At 38.2% G+C, this 16,243-nt stretch overlaps 1 protein-coding gene across 2 annotated transcripts; it reads right to left on the reverse strand.

Annotated features, from left to right (window-relative positions):
* Positions 1-213: 213 nt before the first annotated feature.
* abcg2d (ATP-binding cassette, sub-family G (WHITE), member 2d) lies at positions 214-16,100 on the reverse strand. 2 transcript variants are annotated; one of them, XM_035146995.2, is made up of 16 exons: positions 15,423-16,100; positions 11,739-11,967; positions 10,491-10,550; positions 10,286-10,400; positions 9,853-10,005; positions 9,551-9,708; positions 8,790-8,941; positions 8,505-8,606; positions 7,702-7,952; positions 5,162-5,244; positions 3,011-3,100; positions 2,650-2,771; positions 2,390-2,544; positions 2,187-2,276; positions 1,635-1,747; positions 214-1,448 (listed from the first exon to the last, which is right to left on the reverse strand). In XM_035146995.2, the coding sequence occupies exons 2-16, from the start codon at positions 11,945-11,947 to the stop codon at positions 1,301-1,303; spliced, it is 2,001 nt and encodes a 666-aa protein (XP_035002886.2). In that variant the 5' UTR covers positions 11,948-11,967; positions 15,423-16,100; the 3' UTR covers positions 214-1,300. The 2 variants fall into 2 exon arrangements, with proteins under 2 accessions (XP_035002886.2, XP_047194354.1); XM_047338398.1 differs by lacking the exon at positions 15,423-16,100 and adding an exon at positions 13,849-14,867.
* Between the last annotated feature and the right edge of the window lie 143 nt (positions 16,101-16,243).

The following is a 16,243-nucleotide window of genomic DNA, read 5'->3' on the forward strand; positions in this document are numbered from 1 at the left end:
GTAAATACTTTTTGTGAACATTATCCTCTACTTCCTGTATGATGAATGTGTGGTTACAGACATACGTCATATTGGTGTTTTCACTGACTAAAATACTTCAGGTTTCACTGATTTGAAGTTTAACAGATATTATTGTGATGCTACCTAATTACATGGAGCTTAGAAATCAGTAAGACATTTTAGACCCGCAAAATAAAATGTGAGCAAGTTCAGTACGTTTTTAAATACATTTCAGTTTTTTACTTAACACTTACAATGCATAAATCTCAACAGAATTACTGAAAGACAACAAAACACTGTTTAATTACTGCATTGAATAAAACATGTATAGATGTTTACTTTGGAACAATAAAGAAAGTTAACACTGAAAATCTATCTGATATAATTCTACAATATCTACAATAACAAATAATGCATTTAGACTGGAGATGAATTCACTTTGGTGTAATTTGGTAAATGTGCAAAGGCTGAATATATCAACACTACTGAGATACACAAGTACTGAATAAAGGCATAGTCTGATTTTCAAAACAATACAACAACTGTAAATATTCATAAATAACCACATTGAATAACACTGGAATAACAGAAGCTTGCACCTGTTTTAGGTGAATGAGGCGATGAAACGTTAACTTGGTGGAAACAGTTTTTGTGAAAGACAAAGGCACATTTACAGGAATAAGTTTGACATTTTCAGAAATACAATCACTTTCTTGCCGAGAGTTAGATGAAAAGATCAATAAACTCATATCTGTACTTCAAAGCTATTCGGTATTTTCATATCAACAGTGGATCAACAGTGGACTGAATCAGAGCCTCAAACCCAACTGGCATAAAAGTCGCCTAATATTTTGAATTCCAGTGCTTGACAAGTCCTGAGACAATCCTTTGCTCATTGGTTTTACATCCACGGTTACTGAAATATAAAACAACTGTAATTACTGTGATCTTAACATGTGGGTAGAAGGCTTATATCTCACAGTGGACAGAAAAATTATTTCAAAAAGGCAAAAGTTCAAGCCTATTTGTTTTCTGTTATGAATATCAGTCACTATCTTGTACTGAACTCAATCCTCTGTCAATCTCAATAACACTCAGTGGAAAAGAAGAAGAGTAAAGGCGACATTTTCATTCGGGGAAAATTTCCAAATGATACAAAAAGGATCCCAAATCATTACAACCTGAAAACCCCTCTGCTTCCAGTCTTAGTGCTGAGTACAGATATGTGGTATCTCATCTAACTCTCTGCTGGTCTGGTTCCTCAACGACAAAAATGAATCACTATTCAGACTTCAACATTCTAAGTGAATTTCTTGATGTAGCGTAGTTTCAGGTAGGCGATGAGGAGGAATACGAAGGACATAACAGTCAGAGCCGTGTGGTTCTCCCACAGGCCCCAGGTGGTGTACTCGATCCCCAGGTAGTCCAGATACTGCTCTCCTGTGCACCTGAGAGAACACAGCGTTATTTCAGGAGGAGTTTTGTTGTTCAGAAAATTTCAGAGAGTCAAATGAATTTATACTTGTGATTGATAGAAATGTCAAATTTTGATATGAAAGTGTAGTTTAGGAGATAGAGATGGAGTAAGCCAGTTACACACAACCAACAGAATGTAGTGTGTGAGGTCTACTCACGTGAGAGCGGCTGTGCTCATACTGCAGTTTGACGCTCCAGCCGACATGTTGGCGTCTCGTCTCACGGCCTCCTCACAGAACTTTAAACCAACAAACTCATTGATGTTCAAGGCCTGGACATAAACAACACAATGAACAACTCACAAATAAAGTTAATATGTCTTTATGGACGTGTTTCACAGAGGATATTTCCCCTGTCGTTTTGTTTGTTTATCAGCTGGATTGAGTAAACAACTACTTTTCTATACTTATATTAAATAAAGAATAACCTTTCATGCTGAAAAAGAAGGGATCCTTATCACAATTGTTTGAACATTGATGTCTGTGTCAGCCATAACAATCCCATGAAATCCAATATTATTCAGATTTAATATTAGTCAATATGTTAACTGGTGTGTCATTTAAAACTTTATATGTTTGGACCTTGTGATGACATAATAGGAACATCAAAGCTGCATTCAATAAAAAAGTTTATCTGAAGCTACAAATAAACAGTTACTAGAACTTTTAATGAAATTCTTCCTGTCACACCTTCAGTAAATTGCGACTTACCGCGAGGCCGTAGCGAGGAATACTGAAGTACTTCAGCCATGCCAGCCAATCCATGATGCTGGGCAGGTTCACCAGGAGACCTGAGAAAATCTAAAAGCACATAAAACATATTCCATACAGTCTTGAGATTATTATAACATCTTTAAGGACAGAGAATGAGATTTAATTGCGTCTCTTTGTGTGTGCGTTGCCTCGTCTCTCACCATCATGAAGACAAAGGTGATGGTCATGAAGATGTTGGCGAGAGCCACGACGCTCTGGTCGGCCGAGATGGCCATGGTCATGGCTGTGGCTGTGTAGGCCACCAGGGTGACGGTCAGCGTGAAGATGAAAAAGGCAGAGACGGTAGATTTGAGCCCTGAAACACACACACAACTATTAGAGACTGATATCTGCATTTAAATAGAGTTTTTCTGATCAAGTACTTAAAGATTTAAACCCCAAATAAATCTGTAACTCTTACCGATCAGAAAATAAACAATACAGCTGAAGATAACAGAGGTGAAGGTGCGCAGGGTGATGTCAGACAGGATCTTTGACAGGAAGTAGACAGACACTCTGTAGTAACCACTGATGTACTCGTGTCTGTCAGGAGGGAAATTAAACACGGACCATGAAACAACTCTGAAGACTCAAATTCATCTTGAATTGTGCACACGGGTGTCATAGTTAGTTTCATGACTCACCCATGGCTTTATGCATCACAGACACTTTATTATTATTATTAGAAGGAACTGCAGTCATCTAGTATCTGCTCTTAACCAACTTAACAGGCGTGTTACTGACATTTAAGTCGAAAGAATGACGAAGTACAGGTTACGTACACAAACAGTTGCCTCTCAACGATGAAGAGCTCAGCTGCAGACACGGTGCTGAAACACTGGTTTGTGGTGATGAAGAAGAGGGCGCCCATCCTGTAAGAAACAGAACAGTCTGGTTCTATGAACTTGAACTTGAAAACAAGGCCAGTCCTCTACAGGAATTCAGAGCACACGAAAACACACGAGAATAACACATGAGCTTCACATGTGCACTTGTATCAGGTTTTTAAAGTAGTTAAGTGTTGTGCATGTAAACATCATATTCCAGTTTCATTCATAAAATCTTGTTCTGCTACTTGATGAAGAATATGGTGTTTATTTCTATTTCTTCATATTAAGTTTTTTATGGGGGAGTTTTTTGCTGATTTGATTTATGTTGTGCAGATTGTAAAGCCCCCAAATTTGGGATATAAGTCTATACAGGAGACTGTGACTCAGGAGATAGAGCGGGTCTTCCACTGAGACCCAGAAGGTTGGTGATTCGATCCCTGGCTCCTCCAACCTGCCTGCTGAAGTGTCCTTGGGCAAGACACTAAACTCCAAATTGCGCCTGACGCTGCTGGCAGTGTGTGAGTGATGTGTGATAGAGGGAGAGCTGCACATAGATTGTCCTGTATGGATGTGTGTGTGAACGGGTGAACCAGGTTTCATATAAGCATCATATTCCAAAATAAGATCAAAACCAGAAAGAGAACAAATAGAGATATATGTATTTTTGTAAATGCTGTGAACATTTGTTCAGTTCAGCATTGGTTAACCAAACTGAAGTTTACGGATTAGGCTCGATGCCTGAGGCCCCCACAGTTCCCTGAAACACTTCTGATTGTCTGACAAAGAGGTGATTCTGCAGGAGAGGCAGCTGAACAGATTATGGTACTGACTGTGGTGTGGTCCCTGTAACACCACATAGACTTCAAAGTGAACGGACTCCATTGTGGTCCTAATATCCGACCCTGCAGCCAGCGAGAAGCGGGAGGAGGGGAGGGAGGGGAGGGGGGGGGATAACTTGAGTCACTTAAGCCGCGTAGACTGGTGTCTGCCATACTGCCTATGCATTGACCATGAATGTAATGACCTTAGGTCCTTATAGTCCACTGAAGCTTGCACAGAAAGAAAAGAGAGAGAGCCCATTGAGATTTGTGATGAACTCCGCTGCAGGGCTTGTGAGTACCAGGTTGTGCCCAATCAAATATGGTAAGAGGATTAGCTGTGCTGGACCTGCTCTAACTTTTCACACTTCTCTATCAAAAGCAGCCACTGACTTTAAAGCCTGATGCATGAATACACATATACATTATATTATATAAATGAAAGCAACCTAATTACTATAGTGGGTGTGCACATAATGTACAGACTGTAATATCAAGAACAGCTTTTGCATTGTGCTTTGTAAGCGTTAAGACTTTGTAGATATTGTAAAAGTGTCAATTATTAATGCTTCAAAATAAATGGATTTTTGTGAACCTCAGTCAGTACAAATACAGGCAGATATGTCTGCTTAAAGACGCTGACAAGAGCAAATAAGTAAAGTTTAAATGTCATACTGTATTGTCCTTTAACACACTGACATCAGAAACACACCCAACAGGAACAACAAAAGTAAATAAAGTTGTGTTTTGGTGTATTTTTTAATTTTTTTTTTACTTCATTATTATATATATGAAAATATGCATACAGTTCAGAAACCCGGAATAAAACAGTTAAAATTAAATATTTTCTAGATATTAAAACTTTCCTTCAAGATTAATATTATAATATATTTTCATTCTTCTTGATGTCTGGTGTCTGGGTTTAACTGCAGAAATGTCACAACAGTAGGTTTTATTGTAAACTAGAAGTGTGCTCAGTGAGTGTAAGTGTGCTCTGCCTTGGCTGACGCCCCATCTTGCCATGTTATAGAGGGTTTTAAAAATCCTGTATCCGCTCGTTATTTGGATCTGCTCCTAAATTTAATGGGTCAGCCCTTGGTCATGATCCACCACACCACTTTTTGCGTAATCCTGCTAACTAAATGCAGATGAACACAAAACTTCCTTTGCAGAGGTTTAAAAACATATAACGTATATAACATTAGGATGAGTCCCTAGCTATCAGCTGATCAAAGCTCAGAGCCATTTATGACATGTTCAGTGTTTATTTCTTGAGTTGTCTCACCTGTTCTGGATCCCGCTCTGATCGTCTTTGATTCCGAAGAAAATGGCTCCGACGATGAGGGCGAGGAAAATGTTGACTCCCAGCTGCACGGACAAAGACATGAGACTTTAGACCAAAGAAGAAACACAAAAAAACAACAACACTGTCCTGTTTTGTTTTTTTAAATTAACCTGCACAGGGTCAAAACTCTAAAAATGCTTGTAAGAACAAATGTGTTGAAAAAAGGGTTCGCTTTTTTCTGTAACTTTTTTCATAGATACAACACATTTTGTTTACAGTGCGCATGTTTTTCCCGCATTCTGACTTTAAATGGACATATCAAAGTCGGAAAAAAACCGCTTCACAATTTGGGAGCTTTAATGATTGTGAAATGTTTAACTTTAGAGGAAAAAGGCAAATGTTGTTGAGTGTGATAATAATAATAAACCAGACCCTCAGATTCAGTGATACAGTTTTGCTAAACACGCGCTGTTACGAATTCTTTTTGAAGATTGAAAATAAATCTTGTGTAAAATCCGCACTGACAGAGAGGCCAGTGATTTGGAGGATCAGGTGTGAAGTGGACACTGCGCTCCTCCTCCTAACTGGCCTCTCCAAGACAACAAGCAGACCTGCTGATGGGGGGAAGATGACAGAAAAGAGTGAGAAAAGTGATCACGACACCAGTTTTAATCCTGACAATTTACAGATTATGACAGGACTAAGCGGTTCCCAGGGTGAGGGGATAAGCTAATAAGGTTGAGCCTTTTTCACCTCATTCCCCTCATCCCCTCATGTGAAAGCGGGGCAGTGGAGGGACAGGGCATGACGCCATCATGTGATGAGAACCGGAGCGGGGCCAAGGGGCCAGATATGATATCAGTTCAGATCCTGGCCCAAAGAGGCAAGAGTGGGGTCACAACAGTCACCAAAGCCGATTATGGCGCCCACGCCACATAGAGCCCCTCTTGTGGGATTATTTTGACTTATTTAGGGCCAATTAGCTGTTAATAATTCTTAAAGTGACAAGACTTCTGATGGCATTTTGCCGCCATGGGGTAACTAATGAGAGTGTTAAGTGCTGATCCTAACAAAGTGCTGTCTGTGCATCCTGTTCGTGATGATAACGCCACCTAAGCTCTGCTCTTTTTTGGAGTGTTTGAACGAGTCAAAGCTGATGGCTGTTCAATATCATGTTTTAAACATTTGACCTAAAAGAAGATAAGAAAATAACAAGTTAATTATGGAATCATCAGTCAGAGCTGTAGACATGAAACATGGATTTGAGTCACACTCCAGTCGTGATGTGAGGACTCGGACTGAACTTGTGTGCACCTGCCCTGAGATTTGACTCACTTGAGAGACCTATAAAGCTTCTGGGTCTTTGCCAAACAGTCGAATAATCAAGACAAATGTAAATGGGCTGGAAACTCTGAATTTCTCCAAATGAATTGACCAATATGTAAATAAGTAGCTTAGTTTGACATTTTGACAAGCATGCAGTATCATTATTGATATATAATTTCATTCTAAAATATTCCATTAATATTTATTACTTTAGGGAAGGTATTTATGCAAATGAAAATCTATATTACTATACAATGCAGTAATTAAGGGTCATTCAGTTCATTATTTCCTGATATGACCTTGTAACAATTAAGAGATTTTGTAATTTGGCAAGTGAATTGAATAGATTTGTTAAATAAAAAAATGATATAATCTGCTAGGAGATTGATTTTACTTTTAAGTCCTGTATTGACATGAGTCGCCATGACGGCTGTCAGTCTTCCTGTCTTCCTTTTGTGTCCCCAGTGTTGTCTCTGGTTGTGGGTGTGAAATTGGACACACCGGCTCACGCTGAGCGCACACTGGTTTTTTAACCCTGAGTTTGTCTAAATATAACATGTGTAGGTGATTGCTCTTGCCAAGGAGTCCACTGCTTGGACAATGAGTCAAGCAAACACCCCTGTCTGCTAGATCTACTCTGCAGAGAGGCAGTTGACATTCTCCCATTTGCAATAATTTTGGCTTGAAGATTTTGTTTTTAACTGTCTTGGCCCAACTGATGAACGAATGACCAAAACCGAACCAAAGACCCAAAGAACAGAAAAGGCCTCACAAAGGCCTCCTCAGACTTCAACAGTAACATCCACTGTTTCCATTCTTTATGCCATGGTACGTTAACAGGTACAGACATGAAAGTGGTTTTGATTTCCTCATGAAACAATTTTTTGCCTTCATATTGAGGGCATTGACTATTTTCATCCCTGCTGCCGTGCAAATAATGAAAGTTTCTGCTTTAGTGGTATTTTTCCTGCTCAAAGACTTTAGAATTTACTTGGACCCAGAAAACAAAAAGAGTTCTGTCCTGTGTGGCAACAAAAGCTGAAAAGTGTGACCTGACCCACAACAATACAACAAGTACTTAAAAAAAAAAAGGGACACTGTGCACTTAACATTATTACTATCTGTATGTATTATGTCCACTCAGCCATAGTTACATAGGTGGTTTAAAGTATATGCTGAGATGTGAATTCAAAGTGAGTAATGGCGATGGTTACCTGGGCAACAGATGTTTGTGGGTTCAACATGAGGTTCTGGAAGGTCCTCTTTAGCACCCATCTTAGCTGGTGGAAGAAGGAGCTGTTGTAGGTGATGGTGCGAGACTTCGGACGTAAGATGTACTCCTTGTCCTGGACGATGCGTTCCAGCTCGGCTTGTGTGTCGCTGAAGTAGCTGCAGTTCCTGTACTCCTCTATCAGGTGCTTCTCGATGCTCTGCGTGGAGCTGCTGAGCTCCTCAAAGTCCAAATCTGACCACGCACACACAACAGACAGAGCATTGGGTTGAAGGATTTCATGTGTGGACTTCAAAATTGATAAAGAGGATCCATGTCATTTTCTAGGTTTTCTGCAAGTTCAGATTAGTGATTATCAGAGGCTCCATTGGGCCTTGAAATATCTATTATTTTATTAAGTATTAATTAACCTGTCTATAACCAACTCAAAGATATTCAGTGTACAAAGATATAAACTGAGAAAACAGCAAATTCTGACAGAAAGTTTCCTCTTTTTGCCTAATAAACGTCTTAAATGACAGATTGTCACAATCAATTTGATAATCAGATCAAATCATCACTGTTAATTGACTTATCAACAAATATTTTCTAAGCACTAGTCTGCATAGAATAACATCCACAAGGAACATCTTGACAAAAGCTAATTGATCTTATTACTCATATAATCAAGTAAAATCTGCAAGGTAATGCAAACATTATGTGTTTTTCCCAAAAGTTTCTAAATTGATTCTATTATGAAAACAAGAGACACCATTAAATCGTGGTTTGGTTCAGATATGGCTTTACCTTCAGAGCCGTGCACTTTGGTCATGGTTGCACCAGTAAAGTCTCCATTAATAACATCCAGAAAGAAGTCAGCTGGGTTGTTGTGGGGCTCACAGGGATAACCTGAAACACACGTCACAAAGATCAGTGTTTAATAACAATAACTTTTGCTATTGACCCATAAAATATAGTAACTGCACAGTCATCTACATATATGTACTAATTAAATTAAATCTAAAACATAGAGGAGAGTTTGAAGACGTGTGAGTATCTTATATTAATGATCAGCTTTAACAGTGTATTTACCAATGTTGGCGAAGTAGTCCAAAGCATTCGGAGCTGGTCCATGATAAACCATTTTACCACTAACCAGCAGAGTCAGAGTGTCAAACAGTCTGTAGATGGAGTAGCGAGGTTGGTGGATCGACATAATAATGGTTCTTCCGTGATTGGCCATTCTGAAAACAGATATAGTTTAAAAAATGAAAACAAAACAACTAATAAGTACAATACAGTTTTGAATTCCACAGTAATGTTTTGATACAAATTAAGCAGAATTAAATGGATTAAAAATGTTATGATTCAAAGCTACACAAAATTTAAATAATTCTTTGTGTTGTACAGACTCTTTTTCAAACAGCTTTCTGACATTTTTGCACATTGGAGCTCTCGGTCATGGACGCTGGAGTGTGTCACTGGAATAATCATAAACATCTATTGAATTATGAATAGTTCACACTCAAAGAATATTATATTCTGTGTTTCCATTAGTAGTTTCAAATGTATTGACTCTAATATTTTCTGAGGGATCCCACAAGGATCAATCCAAGGAACTTTTCTTTTTACTAGAAAAACAATAAAAAGGTTTAATGCAAGCTTCTTTAAAATGTTCAATGTTTTTGCTTAATTTTCATCCATATGATGTATGTCAGATTGATGCAGATCCCAATACACTCTTTAAAAGGCTCAACACAGCATGGGCGTAGCTGAGGATTCCTCTCTGAAAACAATCTGTGTCGAAATCACAAAAAATACAAAGAATTGACAGACCTCTGATCAGTTTTTACCTTTTCAGCAACAGTAACACGGAGTTGGCAGTGCTAGCATCCAGTCCAGTGGTTGGTTCATCCAGGAAGAGAACTGAGGGATCGATAATGAGTTCCATACCAATGTTCGTCCTCTTCCTCTCTCCTCCTGAGATTCCCCGGATCATCTGTGTGCCCACCTGGAGACAGCGCCCATACAGCACGAGAACAACACACCAGGGATCAATCTGTCTGTCCGGACTGTCAGTTGGTTTATTGAAGGTTGACTCAGTCTGCCAGGTAAGAGGTGAGATGTATTAGGATGGACATGTGTGTACATTAACCTTGGAGTCGGCCACTTTGGTGAGACCCAGTTCTTTGATGAGGTGATTGACTCGAGCCTCCTTCTCCCCCTGCGGCACAGCGCTGGGCAGACGCAGAGCTGCAGAGAAACGCAGGTTCTCCCTCACAGTCAGGGTCCCCATGACCACATCTTCCTAAGAGGGAGACAAGAGGGTCAAAGGTCGGAGGTGTAGATTACTACTTTCCTGCTCTGATGTGTTTTTCTGAATTAATCCCATTTCAGACGTGTGAAGCAGAGAACTGCTGACCTGAAGCACAACTTCATATTTTAAAGCTGTTATAGTCAATATAACACAAACAAGACTCGACATGAAAGCCAATGTTGCTCCATGTCTGCTGGATGTGTCAACACTATTACCATCGTCAGTTAAAAATCAGTTAAAAAAGGTGAAATAATAAGCAACTCAGATGCACCTGAACCACGTAGCCTGAGAGGCACTTGAAGTTTGGAGGCTGTGGAGCTCCGTCGATGAGAACTTCTCCTGAGAGACCCGAAGGATCCTTCCTCGCTGCCAGAATATCCAAGAATCTTTGAAAAATAAAATAAAACAATGTTTAATAAATCTACTTTTATTCACGATCAATGTTTCATTTTCTGCAAGGTTGGTGCAGTACTTACGAAGATTTTCCACTTCCAGTAGGTCCGAGAATTGCGTTCAGGCCGGGTCTCATTATCCCACTGCAAGACAATAATACTTAACTGTATGTCACCAGTTTAACATGGATAAAAGAACGTAAAGGCAAATATTGGGACATATTTAAATGGTCTGCATTCATTTCTAAAATGTGTAATCTCCGATTTTTGCTTCACATAATCAGTTTTATGATACAATTATGAATATTGTGACCCAAATTGGATTAATGTGATCAAATTTGGAAGCACTTAAATAATTTTCCTCTTAGCGAATTAGTTTTCCTCCACTATAATAAATAGAATCATGTTCGTGAGAGGTATTTTGCAATTGCTCCGACATACTTAGCATTTCTTGAAAGCTGCAGATTATAAAACTCTATAATCAGTGAGACCATTGAAAGTAATTCAAAAGCAAATTGTTTGACTTCAGAACAGTGACCCAAAGGCACCAGAGAGCATAAGAGTCAGTGATATAAAATGGAATTAAAGGACTGAATAAAAGCCTGGTGGTGGATCACGTGACAGCGTTTAATTCGTTTCCCTGGCAGACTGTTCTTTACTGCATCAGAGAGATTATATGCAATAAACCATGCTTAATATCATATAATTAACACTGAGGCAGGAAAAGGCCCAAAAAACTTGTGTGAAATGATTCATTCTTCCATGTGAAATGTCAGCTGTGTTTAATACCATCAGACAGAGGCCAATGTAAGAGTCTATTCACTATTGTTCTTCTTTGGATACGGATACAATGAGTCGTATTGAACTGACATAAAGACGTTTTACTGTAACATGGTCTCTTCATATTAGGAGAAAATAAAATTGTAATAAAGTTTATACTAACTGAGACAAAAATGGTAAATTTTATGTTTTGTTGTTGGAAGTAAATAAACCACAAGTCAACACATTCATAAAATATTTTGTCTTGTTGTGACAAGTCTACATATGTTATTAATAATCTGAAATACAATAATTTTAAGTAATTTAATAGGTTTCCTACCAAACTCTTGACTAAACAAGTCGAGAAATTAACAACTGATCAATGTATCACAGTTCAAACACAAACGGATCGCTATGTTAACATACGTCAAGAGTAACTAAGGATTCTTCTGCCTTTCTTCCACAGCTGCAGCATTTCTGTGGGTGTCTGAATTTAAGAATGGGAGTGATAGGAAAACAGAGAAAGACACGCGCACGAAGAGGAAGAACAAGCAAACAAGTTTAACGACTGACTTGAGGTCCACCAGTATTTCCTTGGGGCTGCTTGTCTTTTTGCAGAAGCCGCTCCTCAGCTGCACTTTGTACTGGACGTTGTGGAAGCTCACAGTGGATCCACACGGCTGCTTGTTCTGCTCCGTGCATGTGACACCCTTTGAAGTGGCCGTCCCGTTGGTGCCGATATCTTCTATCATTGCGATGTTGATGTGATTGGCTCTCTCCATCGTCCTCTGCGGCGAGCACCCTGTCAAGTGACCGGAGAGAAACATGTCTTTTTACGGATTTAATACTTTTTTTAACACACTGTGACGATGCAAAATGATACAGATATAGGTAAAGAAAGTCTGACAATAAATCAATAAATCCCTGAGTATTAAAACACTTTTATGAAATAAAACATCTACCCAACAGGAAAGTGTCATTTCTGTGTGTGGCAGTGGTGGAATAAGGATTCTGATTATTTACTTCACTAATAAAACAACAGTATACAAACCCTCTGTTACAAATAAGTCCTACTTTCAAATTCCTGCCTAGGAAAAAGTACAAAGGTATTAACGTAAAAAGGAATAAACCTTGAAGCGATATTAGTATTATTATATATATTTATACAACATTATTCGATTTTTAATAATGATGCATGTGTCTAAGTAGTATTTTATTGTCGTAGGTGGTTTCTGTGAAGCGTGGCTCCCAACACAACTAATAAGCACAACTGTCAGCTTTATGTAGTGGAGTAAAAAGTACGATTCCCCTGTAAAGAAAAAATATAAAGCAGCATAAAATGGAGTAAATCAAAACTTTACTTAAGTAAAGTACGAGAGTAGCCGTTGTTTAAATTGATAAAAATATTTGATGCACGAGGATCTACGTGGATTATTGTACCACCTGAGAACAAATAAACGCTTCATCTGCAGAATGTGATGTCGAGTAAACTTCACCAGATGCTCGCCGCCGCACAGCTGGTTGTTTCTTTTATGTCATTAGGAAAACACTCTCAGCTTTAATACAGACCAATATTAGCTGTGAAGTAAAGTCCAGATGGATAAATCTGAACTGTATCTTATTTAATTAATAATTTATATGAATAACAATATTTTAAATATTATTTAACAACCACATCAAGATCTGTGAAAAAAGAAGTTACATCCTCAGAGGGGAAGTCATATTTTTGTGGCAGGAATTTAACAACTTCAATTTAAAGATCTTATTTACAAAGAGACTTCTTTTGGCACTTAACACAAACAGTGCGACTATAAAACATTAAAAATCTGCAAACTTAGTCATTATAAACAAAAAAAATACTATAAATCTGTATTCATACCATAGTTTTAAAAACAAGAGGTTATTTGTGGTTTAAATAAGCTTTCAAATAAATTTCAGTGATCTCTTATTGCTTCAAAAATAAAAATATATGTAAATAAATAACAGCATAAATAAAAATATTCTGGAAAAAGTCTTGCAATTTCTTGTGCAGCAATTTTCATGCAACTTCCATGGTTCTCATCAGGTTTGTTGTGTACACTGAGGTCTTGTCCTTGTTTAGTGTGGATGTGGTGGTTTTAGAAACCTGTTACCACGTCATTTTCATTTTTTGAGTGCAGAGAAGTACATTTTAAATTCTGTGTCATATTCGGTTGTTTACACAGTATTGTTTTACACAGTCTAACCATCATATAAAGAAATAAACAGACCACATATTCACTAATATTTAAAAATGAACAATATACCTCATCGTTCACTTATTTTCAAGATGGCTCCTTCCTTTACTTCACCTTTACAAACTTTGTCTGACAATTGTATAAAGCCAACGTAAAACTAATATGTTGTCATTTTTCTACTAAACCTTCCAAAGATCTGATCCTTAATCTTTTTTGCAAATTCCGGCTACAACATTTGTTCTAACCCTAATTCATTTTTATTTCGGTTGTAGTGGATTCAATGCAACAAGAAGCGAGTCTACAACTGTCTGTAAATCCGATGGTCCAGCCTCAGTTAGACAGCAAAGAGCGACACGAGAGAAAGAGCTACTGAAATGAAGACGACCTCTACAAACGATAAGCAGCAACAAGTCTCTGAGAATAAAATAAATAAATAACAGATAAATCCAATAGTTGCAGTGACTTACCGAGCCGTGAGACTGTGGGAAGTCCTGCTGCTGCAGCCTGAACAGGCGGACTAACATCAGCTCCTGACAGCAGGGACAGGTGCCTCGCTATTCACTGGGATCACACCCAACCCACATGGTTTTAACCCTCACCTCTCCAGCACACATCATGTCAATGAAGACATCACTTTGAATCGGCCTTACATGGAAGAGCAGCTGACATTTAAACTCAATAAGAACTTTAAACCTCAACCCCCGACAAAAATGGAATTAAAGGTGCCAACCATTTGAATGTAAACTGTTGGCCTACAAATTAAGAAAGTTTCAGAGGTCTGTGAATTTAGTGTTTTTGTGCTGAAAATGCATGGAAATAAATAGCTGCCTGGTTAAGGACAAATTTCGAACACAACTTCATGATTTTTTAAAATATTGACTAAAAAGTGAATAAAGCAAAAGACATTTAAAATCAATCAAACCTTAACATGGAAAAAATACAATTAAAGGGGACAAAAATCCTAATGCAAACTTTGATGGAGTTTGGGCGTAAATGTTAAGAAAGTTTTAGTCGTGAATAAAACAGCAGACATTTAAAATCAATTAAACCTCAAAATAATACCGATAGGTAATTAAAGGATTAAAACGTAAAATGTGATGGAGTATAGGTCTACAGGTTAGGAAAGTTTCAGAAATCTATGAATTTATAGTTTTTGTGCTGAAATGCATGAAATCAATGTCTGTCTGGTGAAGAACAAAGGAGAACACAGCAGCAAGTTTTGCGAAAAGTAAAGAATGAATCTTGCAGCAAGTTTAAAATTGATCAAACCTCAACATGAAACAAAAATGCAGTCAAATAAGACAAAATCTAAAATACAAACTATGATGGAGTAAAGGCGTGTAAGATTAAGTCGTCTACAATTTTTGTTTGTGGTTGACCGGCTAAGGACAAATTATTAACAATGCTAAGTGAAAGTGTATTGATTTGTGCTAAAGTCTCTCTCTCTCGCTCTCTCTCAAACTATATGTAACTTTTTTGACCTTAAGTTAGCATGCTTATTAGCTGGGAGCTAGCTTTATATGGAATCTAATGAAAATTAAACGTTATGTACTGATAGTACTAATAGAAATGAAATGAAACAGTCTGAGAAAAGAAGGGGATGCAAATCTCAGCAATTAATCAAATACACAACAGATTAATGAAGCATTCACAATCAACTCTATTTCTAGAGATCTATAAACTCGAAATGGTTTCTTTTTGGACCTTTGACTCTGTATAATGTAATGAAATGAAAAAGCTGTGCAGCTTTACCTGGCAGCAGTTCTGCAGATGGAGTCACACATTCAGCTCGTCAACACTAAATAACTACACTTCATTAAAAAGTGTGATATAAAGTGTCTTTTAGCTCAGGATGTATTTGATGGAGTTGGGTAGTTTGGGTTTTGTCCACAATTTAACGCCAACGTCCTCAGAATTATTGACTGTTCAGACCAATCAGAAGGAAACGCTTCTTCAACTGGGTCTGAAAAATCATCGATGACTCTAAACATTCATGGACAGGAATATAATCATTTATCATCATTAATAAACACCAACAAACCTGATGATAGAGTTTTTTTAAACAGTTCTTTGTCTTAGAGATGTTCACGACTGGCGGCGTCTATCAGCTGCAGCTGTGCGCGCTCCCGCGAGGTGCACGCACTTCTCGGCGGGCAGACGGAACTCGGCACAACACCAGAAGAAGAGATAAATCAACCGTAGAGATAAACCCAGGCTACCTGCCAGAGGTGTCACGGGAAAGTTCGTGTCCATCAAAGCCAACCAGCCGCTTAGTGAGCTAACTTTAGCATCTGGGCTCTGCCTGCAACAGGAAGACCTGCTGTGTTACGGTGGGGCTTTCTCTACAACTACACAATGGCCTAAAGGAACATTAATTATACATCTAACTGCTTCTTTCTGGTAGTTTACAGTAGTTTCATTGTTCATTCCGCCACAAACACTAAAACTAACGTAGAGAGACTTTACTGTGGTATCTGGGCTCGTTGCAGTTCCATAGATCACCACTGATTTGGAAGAGTGGGAATAGTGTGGCGCTGTGTCGTGCTCTTCCCACTTGAATACTTCAACATTCAGCGTAGAAGAAATGAAGACTAAAGTTTGAAGAGGTTTCTGTGGTATAAACCATAGACTGTATATAAAGAAGGTAGGTATATAAAAGGGTAGGACACTGGGGGTGACTATTTTCACATGAACCTTGAATGCATCGCCTACAATTTAAGACCTTAATTAAATTATTTTAATGTAAGACTTTCAAGGAGCTGCAGGAACCCTGAACATGGACAAGTTGGTCTAACTGAAAAATATCAGCCAGGCTCCTTTTATCAATAAATAGAAATCAATCAATTTATGGCTGTAAGTGAC

This window comes from Hippoglossus stenolepis, chromosome 2 (genome assembly GCF_022539355.2).
Source record: "Hippoglossus stenolepis isolate QCI-W04-F060 chromosome 2, HSTE1.2, whole genome shotgun sequence".
Lineage (NCBI taxonomy): Eukaryota > Metazoa > Chordata > Actinopteri > Pleuronectiformes > Pleuronectidae > Hippoglossus > Hippoglossus stenolepis.

Excerpts from the sequence above, each read along its gene's own strand:
- abcg2d (XM_035146995.2), bottom strand. The coding sequence starts at position 11,947 with ATGGAGAGAGCCAATCACATCAACATCGCAATGATAGAAGATATCGGC. Across the intron at positions 5,245-7,701 it reads CACAAACATCTGTTGCCCAG|CTGGGAGTCAACATTTTCCT; the intron begins GTAACCATCGCC and ends TTGTCCGTGCAG. Across the intron at positions 2,772-3,010 it reads GTTGAGAGGCAACTGTTTGT|ACACGAGTACATCAGTGGTT; the intron begins GTACGTAACCTG and ends CCCTCCTGACAG.